This window comes from Tachysurus vachellii, chromosome 5, assembly GCF_030014155.1.
Source record: "Tachysurus vachellii isolate PV-2020 chromosome 5, HZAU_Pvac_v1, whole genome shotgun sequence".
Classification (NCBI taxonomy): domain Eukaryota; kingdom Metazoa; phylum Chordata; class Actinopteri; order Siluriformes; family Bagridae; genus Tachysurus; species Tachysurus vachellii.
The window spans coordinates 22,258,560-22,275,487 of record NC_083464.1 but is presented as its reverse complement, the minus strand read 5'-3'; the positions used below and the strand labels follow the sequence as shown (position 1 = coordinate 22,275,487).

The window sequence follows — 16,928 nt, the reverse complement described above, 5'->3', positions numbered from 1 at the left end:
TTATAGAAAATATGACGATGAAGATTTATGCTCATTTTACAAACAGCAGAATCCAGAAAACAGTATCCAGGTTATCAGAACATCCTGCCTCTTATTCATCCTGCACACAAACTCAACCAGTGCAGTAGACACGTACTACTTTCCTTTCCCTCAGAATTAATGACATGGCAGTTAAGCAAAGGGCCACTTAAGCCCTGCAGTGGGGATAAAACATGCTTAATGCAATACACTATAGGTGCCTAATCAACAACATAAGAAACATAGAGACAGTGCATTTCAATAATTACATTTAATTTACAACACTGGCGTTTGAACCACCTGTATGTACATCTATATTATTCAAAATGTCATTTGAATGGCAGAAACTGCAACCTAAAATACAGATGTTAAATTCAAAAGTACAAATCCTCAGACATCCATAATTACAACTGTTGAAACAGTTCAGGAAATTACTCCATAAAAATCTTGGTCATTTATGTGATGTGATTCTTGGCCTCCTGAGAGCTGTTTGCAGGATTGAGAGTCTCGTCTAGCTTTACTGCTGAGCTAAAGCAGTGAGGTAATGGTCTTGGACATACAGGAGAAGCAAAGGACAGGAAGGCTTTCATTAACTGGAATCTGAACTGAGCTAAAGCAGAACCCGTTCCAGCCCTTTTACCTCCAACATCAAACCATGCCAGACACTTTTACATACACTTACAGTACATATATTCTGTCCAAATCCTGTCCAAATCCTGTGGTTCTTACATCCTGTAGCATGTTCTTATTACTCTCTTTATAGAATATTTCCGAATGCTTAAGAAACACAATGTCGATCTGATCCTTTAAAACATGGGCGTCGGAATAAAGTCCTGGCCAAACACAATGCAAAGTTTAGCATGTCGTTCATTCAACTCTTCCTCCATGGGATGGATTAATTGTGTGAAATATATTAAACCATATATTAATTGCTGTGTCTCCCATGTGTTTCCAATTTCGGTTGTTCTATATTACATAAAGAGATAACTGATCAATAATTCAATAATCACAGGTTAACCAAAAGGTCAGGCTTGTGGCTGAAAAAAGAGCTTAATCATAAAAATGTCAGTAATTAGAAACCATCTGGTAATTAATGTCAATACATAAAGTGCAGGATGGGGGTAGTTCTGTTGCCTGCTCTGGGGCTAGTCGTTAGTAAAGGGGGACTACTGTCCATCACAGCAAAAAAAAACTCCTCTTCTTACAGATTGGAGCGGGTCAGCCAGGGGAACTCCTAAAAAGAGAGAGAGAGAGAATGAGTTAAGAACAAAATAAGACTGGCACAGGTTGTCCTGTGCAATGTGCTACCATACACTCAGATTTAAGTGTTCGGCTCACTGAGTATCTAATACATTTGAGATATTATTTGTCTTTCTGTCTTTCCACTGTTAAGAAACAGAAAACATAACAAAATTTAATATTTTGTCAAATATCTCATACTGTGCTGTGCAGCCTATATATGTCCACGGTCCTCATGAGACACACAACCATAACAGACACATGGAATAATGTAGGGTCACATTAGGTTGTGCTTTTAAACTTTATTAAATGTAGGTTTTAATAGAAATTCGAAGTGTAGATGATACCTGTTGCTTTCGGTCCGAGGCTGGGTCTATTAGTACGTTAATTAGGCTTGGGGTGGCTGTCTGACTCAAGCTCTTTTGAAGGGCTGTACGCAGTTCCTCTACTGTCCTGACCAGATAGCCGCATCCCCCAAACGCACACATTACCTGCTCATAACGTGCCTCGGGCAGGAGTGTCACTGGAGGAGCTCTGAAAGAGACACAAATGCATGACAGTATTCTCATTAACACATATTGGGAAGATCAAGAGCAAGTGTGGTGGTCTGTCATATGGAACACACAGAAATGCAGTGCTAAATCAGAACTAAAACTGCAAATCATGCTTATTTGTATTGGTGAGAAATGTATGAGTGTAAATGTTAGACCATTAAAAAATATATAAAAACTGTTGTATTTGCCTTAAAACCTGGTTCAAAACTGCTGCACCCTGAAAGTGTGTTCAAACTTACAGTGGGGAAAATAATTATTTGATCCCCTGCTGATTTACTTAGTTTCGCCCCTTACAAAGAAATTAACTGTCTACAATTGTTATGCTAGGTTTGTTTTAACAGAGAGAGATAGAATATCAACAACAAATTTTTTTTTTTTTTGATGAATACAAACTAATTTGTATTTGATTGAGTAAAATAAGTATTTGATCCCCTACCAACCAGCAAGAATTCTGACCCCCACAGACTGTTTGTGCACACAAATTAGACCGGTGCCTTTAGGAAAGTACTCCTAATCTCAACTTGTTATGTGTGTAAAAGACACCTGTCACAGAATCAATCTCTTTGATTGATGTCAGAAACAAGATTGTAGACCTGTACAAGGCTGGAAGGGGTTTCAAGACCATCAGCAAGAAGCTTGGTGAGAAAGAGGCGTGCATTAATTTGAAAATGAAAGAAATACAAGATAACAGTCAATTACCCTCGCTCTGGAGCTCACCTCATGCAGGATCTCACCTCGTGGGGTAAGGATGATTCTGAGAAAGGTGAGGGATCAGCCCAGAATTACATGAGAGAAGCTTTTTAAAGATTTCAAGGGATCTGGGAACACCGTCACTGAGAAAACCATTGGTAACACACTTCACCGTACTGGATCAAGATACTGGATCAAAGATCCAAGATGCTTACGAAGGCACCTTTACAGGCCTGTCTGAAGCATGCCAATGAACACCTGAATGATTCAGAGAAGGCTTGGGAAATGTGATGTGGTCAGATTACACCAAATTTGAGCTCTTTGGCATGAATTCGGTTCACCAGGTTATAGCGGCAGATAAATGCTGAATATGACCTCGAGAACACCATCCCCACTGTCAAATGGAGGTGGACACATTCTGATTTTGGGCTGTGTTTCTGCTAAGGGTACTGGAAGACTTCAACTCCTTCAGGGATCTAAGAACGGGGCCATGTACCATAGAATCTTGGATGTGAACCTCCTGGCCTCAGCCAGAACACTGAAGATGGGTCTTAAAGCATGACAATGACCCAGAACAACAAAGGGTTGGCTCAAGAAGAAGCACATCCTGGAGATCCTTGCCAGTCTCCAGACCTTAAGTCCATAGAAAATCTGTGGATGGAGCTGAAACTTTGAATTGCCAAGTGAAAGACTCAAAACCTTCAGGAGAAGTATCTGTAATGAGGATTGGACCAAAATCTCTCCTGAGATATTTGCATACCTGTTGACCAGCTACAAGAAATGTCTGACCACTGTGCTTGCCAACAAGGAGTCACAAGACCAGACAATACTCTTAGTATTCTGTTTTCATCTTCCTAGACCCATCTCCTGTCCTTGACACTGTGATGCTCAGTTCAACTCCTGCTGACATGGGGATTGCAATCATTATCATTTAATTACTAGTGGACCGCCTTAATGGTCAGTTCCTGGTTTAAATTAAGATCTATCTCATTAGGCTGTTGCTTTTATCCAAAGAGACTTACATATGATGCATGATGCAACAGAGGAGGACAAACAGTTGCAGCTTGGTAGTGCTGGGAAGTGAACTCACAATCATCTGAAAAAGCCTATAACATTAACAACTGAGCAAATACGGAGCCAACACTATCAGTAGGCTCAGTGATAAAGTCTTATGGCTTTTTTGTCCTATTTTCATCTGAAACCTATTTTTTCGTTTGACAAAACTAAATTGATATACATCACCTCTGCTGGACATAAACCACCATTAACACCCTCAAAAAGCAAACAGTTAAGGATCACGTTGTGATTTTAGCTTCAACATCATGGCATCAACCACCAAATATTTCTCATTCTCTCACTCACTCATTTTCTACCGCTTATCCGAACTACCTTGGGTCACGGGGAGCCTGTGCCTATCTCAGGCGTCATCGGGCATCAAGGCAGGATACACCCTGGACGGAGTGCCAACCCATTGCAGGGCACACACACTCCAAATATTTCTTATTATTATTATTTGATAAATCTTTCAAGCAAGTAATAAGTCTAAGGAAATATCTTGGATAACACCTTCCATAACCTAAAACATATTGTATTATTACTTTAGCACTTGCCTTCTCATTACTGTTTGGCTTTTGTACTTTGTACACACTTGTGCATGAAACTCTTTTTTACCACTCGAGCATTCATCATTTTGTCAATTGCCTGCAAGGTAATGATTCCTTGGACATGTGCTAGGAGCTTTATGTGCCTAGAAATAGTGCAGAATCCTGAATATTAAATATTTAAGATATTGAATATTGAAAAAAAGAAACATCTTCTGTTTGGAACCCACTGTATTAACCCCATGCCTACTCAGTAGTGTAATCATTAGTGCTTCTACTAGCCAGTTAGTGTCAGTGAAGAGATGTAGGGCTCACATAGTGGTCATGTCTCCCATCTTCTCCATTTCCCTCCATGTCTCTTTATTTACACCACTATATATGCCATTGTTGTTGATGACAATGATGATCACTGGCAGCTTATACCTGTTCAAAAGACATATAATTTTACACTTAGTAATAGAAGTAAAATTGCACAATTTATTGGAACAGAAACAGGCAAAAATATACTACTACTACTAATAATAATAATAATAGTAATAATAATAATGCCAGCCAAATGATTTCTGCAACTGCCTGAACAAATTAGGTTTTGATTAACACTAATGGGTAGCCCAATTACAGTTAGAGTAAAAAAAACACCTCATGAAGCTTAAGATCATGACAACAATCACAAGGGTGAAAGTTTAAAATGCTAAAAATATGTCTACCAAAATATCAGAAAGTCTATAAAGGTTTTTCATGTTCGACATAAAAACCTATCAGACCAAAACATTTTGACAGACATTTACAGTATGTACAGAGATGTCACTTGACAGTAGATGTCACTTTAATCATGTCTGAGTTGCACAGGCCAGTATGTAAACAATGTATATTTGTAAATATATATATTTATATATATGTAAACAGGCCAAATCAACTGAGGTGCACAGGCCAGTATGTAAACAATGTATATAAGGTACACAGGTCATTATATAAACAATGTACCTAAGCTACTTAGGCCAGTATATAAACAATGTACATAAGGTACACAGGCCAGTATGTGAACTACAGTATGTTCCTAAGGTGCACAGGCCAACATGTGAACAATGTACATAAGGTACACAGGCCAGTATGTGAACTACAGTATGTTCCTAAGGTGCACAGGCCAACATGTGAACAATGTACATAAGGTGCACAGGCCAATATGTAAACAATGTACATAAGGTGCACAGGCCAATATGTAAACAATGTACATAAGGTGCACAGGCCAATATGTAAACAATGTACATAAGGTGCACAGGCCAATATGTAAACAATGTACATAAGGTGCACAGGCCAATATGTAAACAATGTACATAAGGTGCACAGGCCAATATGTAAACAATGTACATAAGGTGCACAGGCCAATATGTAAACAATGTACATAAGGTGCACAGGCCAATATGTAAACAATGTACATAAGGTGCACAGGCCAATATGTAAACAATGTTGCTTGCATTCCATTCCTGCTCTGGCACGAAAGATGCATGAATAAACAGACTTCAGCTATAACCCTGAATGGCTGAGAGGTTAAAAGCATTAGGTTTACCTGCACATGGTCTCAACTTCCATGCCTGAAAAGCCAAATGCACTGTCTCCCTCTACACACACCACTCTTCTGCTGGTGTGCTGGGCCTGTTCCAATACTGCTGCTGCAATGGCAAAGCCAGGTCCGACTCCCATGGTGCCGAATGTCCCTGCATCCAGCCTGCAGAAAAGCTTGTAATATCACCGTATAGGAAAATGCATGCTGACATAGATTTGGCTTTATCTTTACTGTCTGTATTGTTTTCATTAAACATTTTAAGTCAATTATTGTCAACTCTGTCAGTTCACAAATCATCAAGGACTCAAGTTCTCTGTTGTGAGTCGAATAAGTAGAAATAGGTGCCTGCAGTGTTGCTGATTTTAAAACCTGCCAGACTTTTTCTCGCTTGTCAATCACGACAACACTGGCCAATTGGCACGTGTGAACTAATGTACGCAAATAAGTGGAAGAGGGCAGTTAGTGTTTTCTCCTGTGTGTTACACTGACGTGTGAAGCAAGTGTTTGCCCCACCCTCCCCATTTTTTAGCCTTCAAATTTTTGTGGTAGAGTTATCTAGTCGGGGGCACGGTGGCTTAGTGGTTAGCACGTTTGCCTCACACCTCCAGGGTTGGGGGTTCAATTCCCGCCTCCGCCTTGTGTGTGTGGAGTTTGCATGTTCTCCCCATGCCTCGGGGGTTTCCTCTGGGTACTCCGGTTTCCTCCCCCGGTCCAAAGACATGCATGGTAGGTTGATTGGCATCTCTGGAAAATTGTCCATAGTGTGTGATTGCGTGAGTGAATGAGAGTGTGTGTGTGTGTGTGTGTGCCCTGCGATGGGTTGGCACTCCGTCCAGGGTGTATCCTGCCTTGATGCCTGATGACGCCTGAGATAGGCACAGGCTCCCCGTGACCCGAGGTAGTTCGGATAAGCGGTAGAAGATGAGTGAGTGAGTGAGTTAGCTAGTCTATGGTGATTGACCAGACCACATTGGGGAAAAATAAGAATAGACTGATGTAAAAGACCTGTGTCTGGGTAAGTAGTTGTGCAGCATGGTGCGACCAATATCCATGGTGTTGGCTCCTTCGCTGACAATGACACAGTCTTTGGGTAGGAGTTGAGCAATGTGATGGAATGCAGTGTAGTAGTTCATGGGCAGAGTATTTTGGAGAGAAAGAGCCTGCATATGAAAAAAAAAAGTCCATTTACTTCAAGTGTAGATGTAAAACAGAAATTAAATTGGCACTGAGCAAAATTATATGCATCATTTTCACCAATTTCATTTGTTCAGTCAGGCCCTTACCTTTGATATCTGAGCATTGGAAGCCATTTTTTCTTTCAGCTTTGTCCACCACTCTGTGTTTGCTGGATACGCCCATGTGTCCGATCTCAATATTTCTACCAGCTAGATTTTAATTCAGAAAACATTGCTTATTAAAAGTAAGTTTGTGATAAAACCTGTAATTTGCAATGAAACACTGATGATTCTGAAAAAACACTGATGATTCTCCTCTCTACCCAAGTCATAAGTCATATACTAAAACAGGTAGTAACATGTTGTTCTGTGGATACCTGGCTGACTACAGCCCTGACATCTCCCAGTAGTGCTGCTGTAGCTCTAACATTATTACTAAGCTCCTCTGCACATATATCCACCTAGAGAGAGAGAGAGAGAGAGAGAGAGAGAGAGAGTGAGAGAGAGAGAGAGAGAGAAAGCATTCAACAAATACGGAAGTTACAATCTCTTTATACTAGACTAAATACATCACTGAATATATCCTTGAGTGCTCCAATGTTGCCATGACTGACAAGAGGGGATCTGAATTGCTGCATGTTTATGTTTGTCCTAAAAGGTCTATTTGTATTCGCTTGTATTATACCTGAATAAGTTTGACATCAGGGCTAAATCTGGGAGGGAAGCCAAAGTGCAAGATCCAGTTTAGTCTGGCACCCAGCAGCACAACCACATCTGCCTGCAGCAGAGCTCTGGAACACAGACACAGATTTTTACAGCGATTATTAAGAAATGCTATTCGAACGCAGATCAAAATACTTTGCATTTGAGTCAAAAAATGTATTCAGTTTAAAGTGGAAGGGGACCAAGTGTACACACACACCTGGAGCGTGCAGAAGCCACACAGTTGGGATGGTCATCAGGAAGTACTCCTTTTCCCATGGGAGTTGGCAGGAAGGGCAACCCACTTAGTTCCACAAGCTCTTTAATTTCGTTCTCTGCCCGACCGTATGCCGCACCTACAGTAAGGCAACACACACTATTCACATGTGTGTATAAACTGCTCATAAACCTAAAGCTACACCAGGTAGGTACAGGCAGTAATGCTCTGTAGTATTAAGTCAGTGTTTCAGTGTCACCTTTGCCAATGATGAGAAGTGGTCTCTCAGCTTGTTTGAGCACTGTGACAGCTTTGGAGAGTTCATGATTGCTGGCTAGGCTCACTGGAGAAGGAGGACAACAGGATGGGAATCTGTAATTACACAGCCACAGGAGCTGAAGTCAGACAAATCGTGTTTAAATGACCTCGGTTTAAAGTAGCTGCTTCGTCAAGGTCACTGTGAACCTTGGAAAGTTTTTGGAGATATAAGGAAACCGGAGAGCCTGAAGGAAACCCAAATGTGTGTGAAACTGCACACAGACAGACACCTGAGCTCGGGAGACACACGAGACACTTTAAAGGAGGCACAGTAATACTACTCACTATATCACTGTACCAACTTTCTTTTTAAATCATTCAGGCACAGACTTGACCCAACACCTTAGATATCAGAAAGATCCAACATTAAGTCACACAAAAGACATAACTGGAGTCACCTGACGGATTTCCGGTCCACTCTTGCATTTACCATGTTACCAGGGATGTCTATGTAGCATGCTCCTGGACGACCATAAATACTGCTCCTTACAGCCTGGTGAAACATCAGAGCAAGCACTTGTATAAAGACACAGAATCAGAAACTACAGGCACAAAATGAAAGCGATCAAAACTTTTACCTTTTCAACTACAGCTGGTATCGTAATCAGGCTGCCTGGTCGAGCTGAAAACTTGCTGTAAAGGCGACAGGCTTCTACCTGATTAAGAAAAGAGGATAAAAATTCAGTTTGATGTATAGATTTGAAAATCCATCTTGTTACTAATTTATACACCAGAAATATACTTAAGAATACACTTGAAACAGGAAGCTATTGGAGCTATTTCAGGCATTTGTCCTTGCTGTAACCTTGACCTTGATCTAATCAGTTCATTTGCTGGTTACACTAATAATTCTGTATAAATTCAACAACCATTCTTGAGAAATCATGCTGATGAGACTCTCGTAAAGAGACATGGAGATATAGAAGGACAGGTAGACAACCCAAGAACATTATGCGTAACCACCTGTGGAAATTCTTGAAATGCTCCAGTTGTCTCCTGATTCTGATCTGAGGAGCCCCCAATGACTAACACAGGCCTGACAGAGACAGAGACAGAGACAGAGAGAGAGGGGGGGGGGGGGGGGGTCATTTGTGTATAGTACAAGTAATGCCACTTGCAATAGGTATTCAAACTCATTACCAGCAGTTCATGTTAGCATTGGCCATTCCACCAAGTGCATGGATCAGCCCAGGTCCAGACACCACCAGACACACTGCAGGACTGTGACAGAGTAGCAGACAGCAATAAGAGTGAACACTTTGGCACAGCAAAAAGTGCACTGATAGTAGGCAGGAAATCAATTAAGGGAAACACATACTGTCCAGTTAAATATCCAACTGCAGAAGCAGCATAACAGGCCTGTTGAAAACAGAGACGTGTGACATATACAGTAGTGTGCAAAAGGCATGTGTATGTGAAAAATGTTTTAAAACTGGAAATTTGTTTGCTAAAAAATGTAGAAGATAAAATTTATTTACACAGTAAAGAAATCAAAGCAGATCTGTCAAGGACATTTCATCTGCGCATTGTGTTTTTGTTCATTTTTATTTACATTCACTGACGACTTTTATTAAGAACACGATAGTATACAATACTAACACTAACACTTTACTAATACTGGGTAGGGCTTCTCTTTGCCCTCAAAAACAGCCTCGATTCTTCATGGCATGGATTCCACACAATGTTGGAAACATTCTTTTGATTGTGATTACAGATAAGACTCTTATCTAGAATGGCTTACAAAAAGAAGGAGAAACAGCAGAAGCAGAACAATAAAAAACTGATTAGCTAAGTAAGTGCAAAAGCAATGAACTAATGAGCAAATTGCAAATAAGTTGTGTGTGATCAATTGTAGTCATTAAAAGGCATTAACTGTTATCTATGTCAGATCTGAATACCTCAGTGTATGTCTTTGACGCGTTTCATTAGCTGTTAGTGAAGGGGTGTGCTCTTACCGCTTGTTCATTGCGCATGCCCACATACTTGATGCCAGCAGCCTGGGCTGCCATGGCAACCTCAATAATGGGAACTCCAACGATGCCAAACATGTACTCCACATTCTGCAGTGTTACGATTGACATTATAACATATTAGAATATGTAGAAGATTAAAAAATAAATACACACATCGAGGTGCATTAGTTTCATAATTTTTTAAAAAAAAGTTCAAACAGTTTGCAATAAAATGTCCATCTACATTATGCTATTATATCCGTCTTATTATATCCGTCTTAATTTGCTGAAACTTAATAAAGGGTCATAAATTACTTGTGGCACAGGTTAATAATTTGATGCAGAATAGCAGAATAAAATGATAGTTCAAAAATCTTTAATATGGTCAATGTTTGACGATTTCTTATTTTCATATTGCAATAAGACAAACACAAGATTATTATATTTCTTTTCATACTTTACTATTTTTTTCGACGGATTACTTTGGTTCTTTCCCGAAATTAGTGCTTAAAATTATCTAAATAATCTACCAATAGATGATCTCATAAAACAATAAACTATAACTAGAAATAGGCTTATTAATTATTCATAAATAGGCTTAATAGTTTTTTATAGATTTTTTGCTTGTTTCTTTCTTTCATTAGTTTACATCCAAATCTGAATAGGATCATCTAAAAGACACAGTAAGTCTGTCTTGGCATGGCTGTATACAGAAGAAAACTATTAACCGGTGTTTGTGCTTATTCCCAAGATGATACATATTTGAATTACAGGGGTGACCAATCCCATTTTTCATTATAGATACAATGCACTAATTTGATGCTCATACTCTTGGTAACTCTCTGCAAGCTGAAAGGAGGTCATACAGAACACCACAGATATGCGCATGTGCGTAATCTATGTTGTGGTAGTCAACATACTGTGTCAGAGGATCAGATCAGACAGAATGTAATCCATCTGAATTCATATGGCCTTGATAGTATAAGCCATGATAGCAATTAAAAATATTCTAAATTTCTAACAATAGAAATTTGAATAAACCAGCAAACATCATGTTTAAATGTTATGCAGAAGCATGAGTGAATGTGCAAAATCTTTAAACACAACTGGGATGGTGATGGATTTACTGCTAAACTAACTTTATCACAGAATTTACATTATACTTTTACTACCTAATTATTTTTATATTTAGAGTTTAATGTTTAGAGATAATCTGGTGATCGTGACAGTGACAATGAATGCACAAGATGTCAAAAAGAAAAAGATATCGAGCAGACTCGAGCAGACTGATCGAGCAGACTGATTTTTGGAATTCTACAACAGATAATGTTAACTGTGGAAAGCACAGGACTGATCCAAGGCCTCATAAAAAAAAGTGCTGTTAGGTGGATTACTGAATAAATTGCCCCTAGTTGTGAATGAGTATGTGAAGGTGCTCTGTGATGGACAGGAGTCCCATCCAGGGTGAATTCCTGCCTCGTGCACCTATCCAGGATAACCTCCAGATCCTACAGTGTTTCCCTGACCGGCTAAAGTTCTTACTGAAGATGAATAAATGAATAATGTTCGCTTATACACACAATCACCTTATACACACTGTTGGTTACAGGATATCAGGCTTTTATTTTGAAATAAAAATTTACTTTCGCACAACTGTGGGTTTTAAATGTGCAATCTGGGGTTTTTATGTGCAATTTCGTGTTTATGAAACACAAAGTTTAATATACACTCTTGTTGATGGAACACAAAGTTTTTTTAAATTGCTGTATTTCTTAAACTTCTATTAATAGCTGTACTTACTAGGACAACCATGACAAGGCTGACCTTATAGCATTTGTTCCCTGATGTAACAGTCTAAAAACATTAATTATGCTCACTGAATTAACAGCGTATGTTTAAATGTGCATTAGATAATATCTGTGAAAATAGTTCTCCAACAGTTAAACAGGAGTTAAACAAGGTTTGATTTTTTTATTATTATTTAGTCCATCCCCACTTTCACCAAATCTCCGCCTCCAAAACTTCCTAGAGTTAGCTAGTGTTAGCCCGTTAGCTAGTGTTAGCCCGTTAGCTAGTGTTAGCCCGTTAGCTAGAGTTAGCCCGTTAGCTAGATATAGCCCATTAGCTAGATATAGCCCGTTAGCTAGATATAGCCCGTTAGCTAGTGTTAGCCCGTTAGCTAGTGTTAGCCAGTTAGCTAGAGTTAGCCCGTTAGCTAGATATAGCCCATTAGCTAGATATAGCCCATTGGCTAGAGTTAGCCCATTAGCTAGAGTTAGCCCATTAGCTAGAGTTAGCCCATTAGCTAGAGTTAGCCCATTAGCTAGAGTTAGCCCATTAGCTAGAGTTAGCACATTAGCTAGAGTTAGCCCATTAGCTAGAGTTAGCTAGAGTTAGCCCATTAGCTAGAGTTAGCACATTAGCTAGAGTTAGCCCATTAGCTAGAGTTAGCCCATTAGCTAGAGTTAGCCCGTTAGCAAGGACTGTAATGGCACCACTTTAGCTGCTATGTTACTGACAAGCAAACACACATTGCACATTGCACATTGAAGGTTCGGGAGCTTTACTTGTTTGAGTATAAATAAATTTCTGGATTATTAAACTAACCTGAGCTTTCAGTGCTTCAGCAATAAGCTGCGCTCCGGTAAGTTCCTCCATAACTTTAACTTTTAACAGGTGCAGAATAGCAGCAGCGCGACCAAAGTGCAGGACGCTGTTAGCAGCACGGATGCATTCAAGTTGATCATTAACTATCACAATCTGCGCAGGTTTATTCAAACATCCAGATATTGGCTCTTTATATCTGAAAAAATTACATTTTAATAATAAAATGCATAACTATAACTACAATAAATGTATTTATTTCATTTAATGCGTCTATTAAAAAAGTACCTCTGTGAATTGTAATTTGTTAATGTAATTCTTAAATATTATATTTATAATTATATACTAAGCTGGTTGAAAAGAGACATCCTATCAAATCAATTGTAATATAATATAAATTAAATATAATATATAATATAAAAGTCAGATTATAATATGACATTTTATCTCATGTGGAAACACTGAAAATAATTCTGACACTGGTATTTGAATGTTTATATGCTTTATGGGGTGTCTACTACTAACAGGAAAATGTTTAATATATCTGGTTTAATACATATATAATAAAATGTCGTCATTCAACATCATAATTGCTGTTATAGAGAAAGTTGCTGTATTTGTCCAGTGCAGTATTTGCCAGGCTGCTGTCCACATCTTCCACCATATGTATTTTTCTGCCTTCAGTTTGACCTTCTCGTCCATCAAGATACGATTGTAGGATCTGGAAAAACTTGGAACAAAGCATAATAAATGTGTAATGAAAAGTATAGAAGCTTTTCTGCAAAATGCATACGTGACACTCAAACAGCAGAAGTAGAAATGGCTTTGATATTTGCTTTACATTTTTGATTTAGCAGAAAAGTTTATCCAAAGAAACCAACAAATAAGGAAGAACATTTCCATAATTTATTATTTATAATAAATAAGGAAGAGCCAATGACATACAAGTAAATCATGTAATAATCAAAGCTAAACAAATTATTAAGAACATAGATGTAGACATAGATATTAGAGATCAGAAAGTTTTCAGCTCACCAGCATTCTGCTTTTTGGATTGCTCAGAGATTTCCACTCTTCTGTGCTTGAGGTGTCTGATTCAACTGAGACCATGATCACTGCTGCTAAAACCAGTACAGTCAGCCTGTCACACACACACACACACACACACACACACACACACACACACACACACACACACACACACACACACAAATCATCAGCTACGTACACGCTTTTGTTATAAGAATACTGCAAAAACAGCCCACCATTATCACACATCACTTACATCTTTATCTTAGTTTTCAGAGCTGAATCACAGGTGAAGTTCCTGTCTTTCCATCCCTCCTTTCTCTCCTTTTATATAGAGACATAACCCCCACTAAGAATTCATACTATCCAGATGAATTAGTATTTCCTCTTCAAATAATTAAAGATCACATGGTATGTGAGTCGTGACCGTCATTACCGTCTCATTCTCAGAATATCAGGGTTAATTGCGATATGCATGGTTTTGGCCTTTAAAAGCTATGCAGACTATGGGAGGGAAAAACATTAAAGTGAGTGTAGGTGCACAATTACCCAGGCAATGAGAGTAGTGTGCAGAGAATGAGGACGACTAATGATTAAAGCTTATAAAAGAGGAGCTTTCTTTTTTTGTCTGTATTTTTTTTGTCATTAAAGCTGTCACTCTACTTGAAGGTACAAACATTCTATTAAATGCTGGTTTTCTGGATACAGTTGTGATTTCCAGATGGACACGGTGCTGCTTATGAGTTGTTAAAAGTGTTATACAAATAAATTGAAATTGAACAGTGGAAGAGCTCAGGAATTTGTTAGGATGTCGCAGAACCTTGGTGATTTTCTTAGCTCTCGCCCTGATCCTCTGTTTGAGGATGTCCTCCACCTTGACAGTCAGTCTTATATGATACAGTTAACGCACCACTCTGCCAGGCCCAAATCCAAACCGAGTCGGAATCGAATCTAATATTAGACGCACGCTCATGAAACGATTAGCACAGGATTACTTTTTTAAGATGTAAACACAGAATTCGTGACATAAGCCATCCTGGGATCGAACTCACAGCCTTCCGATTGGTAGCCCAACACCTTAACCACTAGGCTACTATATACTGGATAGAGCGTTCCGCAGCGTATACAATCAGCGTATACAATGACTGACTGTAGTCAATGAACGTTTGCTAGAAATTTAATTAATAAACACGGACAAGTGGATTTATAAAAACAGTGACAGGTCTAGCTATCCAGCTGAATACCAGCACTGTTGTAACGCCACTTCTTCAGACAATTTAGAGGACCAGAACGAAGTATTGTATACACCTTTTTACTGCACACTTTAAAAGATAAAGTCCATTTGAGAAAATGATCAGTTCTACCAGAATAGCTAGCGAATTAACACTATGTTAACTGCTTGCTTCACACTGATGTTGGGTTGGTGTTACATTCTAAAATGTCTTTCACACGTGGACAAAATTGTTGGTACCCTTCGGTCAATGAAAGAAAAACTCACAATGGTCACAGAAAAAACTTTAATCTGACAAAAGTAATAATAAATAAAAATTCTATGAATGTTAACCAATGAAAGTCAGACATTGCTTTTCAACCATGCTTCAACGGAATTATTTAAAAAAATAAACTCATGGAACAGGCCTGGACAAAAATGATGGTACCCCTAGAAAAGACTGAAAATAATGTGACCAAAGGGACATGTTAATTCAAGGTGTGTCCATTAATTAGCATCACAGGTGTCTACAATCTTGTAATCAGTCAGTGGGCCTACGTGTGTGTGTGTGTGTGTGTGTGTGTGTGTGTGTGTGTGTGTGTGTGTGTGTATATATAGGGCTCCAGGTTGTCACGGTGTTGTGTGGTGACATGATGTGTACCACACTCAACATGGACCAGAGGAAGTGAAGGAAAGAGTTATCTCAGGAGCTTAGAAAGAAAATTATAGACAAGCATGATAAAGGTAAAGGCTATAAGACTATCTCCAACCAGACTAAAGTTGCACATATTATTCAGAAATTTAAGATCCATGGGACTGTAGCCAACCTCCCTGGACGTGGCCGCAGGAGGAAAATTGATGACGAATCAAAGAGACGGATAATCCGAATGGTAACAAAAGAGCCCAGAAAGACTTCTAAAGAGATCCGAGGTGAACTTCATGCTCAAGGAACATCACTGTCAGATCACACCATCTGTCTTTGTTTGAGCCAAAGTGGACTACACGGGAGACGACCAAGGAGGACACCATTGTTGAAAACAAATCATAAAAAAGCTAGACTAGAATATGCCAAACTACATGTTGACAAGCCACAAAGCTTCTGGGAGAATGTCCTATGGACAGATGAGACAAAAATTAAACTTTTTGCCAAGGCACATCAGCTCTATGTTCACAGACGGAAAAATGAAGCATATCAAGAAAAGCGCATGGTCCCTACTGTGAAACATGGAGGAGTGCAGTGATTGCCTCAAAAGGTTGTGCAACAAAATATTAAGTTAGGGGTACCATCATTTTTGTCTAGGTCTATTCCATGAGCTTTATTATTATTATTATTATTATTATTATTTTTTTTAATAATTCCGCTGAAGCATGGTTGAAAAGCAATGTCTGACTTTCATTGGTTAACATTCATAGAATTATTATTATTACTTGTCAGATTAAAGTTTTTTCTGTGACCATTGTGAGGGTTTTTCTTCAATGACCAAAGGGTACCAACAATTTTGTCCATGTTTGTACACACATGCATACAGTTGTCATGCGTAATTGAACAAACTACCAGATTTCCCACAGTTCTACTTCCTGTCACCTTTTTCTTTTTTGGCATCCAGACTTAAGGTTTCATAATTCTGACAGGTGCAAAAATTCAATATATGCATTGTTACAATATATAATTTTGTAGGCATTCTACATATGACATTTTTATGGACTTCTGAACTGTTGGCCTTCGGGGTGCTCTCTGAAAACCTAGAGCCCCAAGTCAGGCCTGCCTTTCCTGACTCTAGTTATGCATCCGTATGGAGTTTAAACTATGGAGACTTTGGGTGCAGGATTAAAACATGTCACCAAAACACACTTTGTTCCCAATCAAACTGAAAACCCCCAAATCCCAAGAGAAGAATCAGTTGCATTACATTTCACATTTTCCTAAAGTTGGCTGACCCTTTAATCCAACATGTCTAACTGAGCAGTTGAGTGTAATGGCCTTGCTTAACACCCCACCAGTGTGGTTAAGGTGATGTTGGGATTTTGAATTCCCACAATTACCCAGTGCTTTAT

The 16,928-nt window shown here is 38.9% G+C and overlaps 2 protein-coding genes across 3 annotated transcripts; both read right to left on the bottom strand.

Moving 5' to 3' along the window:
• Positions 1-274: 274 nt before the first annotated feature.
• Positions 275-12,763, bottom strand: hacl1 (2-hydroxyacyl-CoA lyase 1). 2 transcript variants are annotated; one of them, XM_060870485.1, is made up of 17 exons: positions 12,638-12,763; positions 10,034-10,138; positions 9,397-9,437; positions 9,219-9,299; positions 9,042-9,114; positions 8,657-8,734; positions 8,477-8,571; positions 8,020-8,132; positions 7,764-7,899; positions 7,527-7,632; positions 7,219-7,302; positions 6,950-7,051; positions 6,672-6,826; positions 5,670-5,828; positions 4,418-4,525; positions 1,605-1,791; positions 275-1,252 (listed from the first exon to the last, which is right to left on the bottom strand). In XM_060870485.1, the coding sequence occupies exons 1-17, from the start codon at positions 12,686-12,688 to the stop codon at positions 1,220-1,222; spliced, it is 1,707 nt and encodes a 568-aa protein (XP_060726468.1). In that variant the 5' UTR covers positions 12,689-12,763; the 3' UTR covers positions 275-1,219. The 2 variants fall into 2 exon arrangements, with proteins under 2 accessions (XP_060726468.1, XP_060726469.1); XM_060870486.1 differs by lacking the exons at positions 9,397-9,437; positions 12,638-12,763.
• A 356-nt stretch (positions 12,764-13,119) lies between these two features.
• On the bottom strand, positions 13,120-13,945 carry LOC132845341 (uncharacterized). Its single transcript, XM_060869298.1, has 3 exons — positions 13,920-13,945; positions 13,670-13,775; positions 13,120-13,364 (listed from the first exon to the last, which is right to left on the bottom strand). Coding segments are annotated over exons 1-3 (264 nt in total). The 5' UTR covers positions 13,922-13,945; the 3' UTR covers positions 13,120-13,208.
• Between the last annotated feature and the right edge of the window lie 2,983 nt (positions 13,946-16,928).

Bases quoted from the DNA above. Each gene is read 5' to 3' on its own strand.
- hacl1 (XM_060870485.1), bottom strand. From the start codon at position 12,688: ATGGAGGAACTTACCGGAGCGCAGCTTATTGCTGAAGCACTGAAAGCT. The intron at 8,572-8,656 runs GTAAAAGTTTTG...ATGTTTCACCAG, and splicing joins TACCAGCTGTAGTTGAAAAG to GCTGTAAGGAGCAGTATTTA. The intron at 7,303-7,526 runs GTATAATACAAG...CTCTCTCTCTAG, and splicing joins CTGATGTCAAACTTATTCAG to GTGGATATATGTGCAGAGGA.
- LOC132845341 (XM_060869298.1), bottom strand. The intron at 13,365-13,669 runs GTGAGCTGAAAA...CTTTGTTCCAAG, and splicing joins ATCCAAAAAGCAGAATGCTG to TTTTTCCAGATCCTACAATC.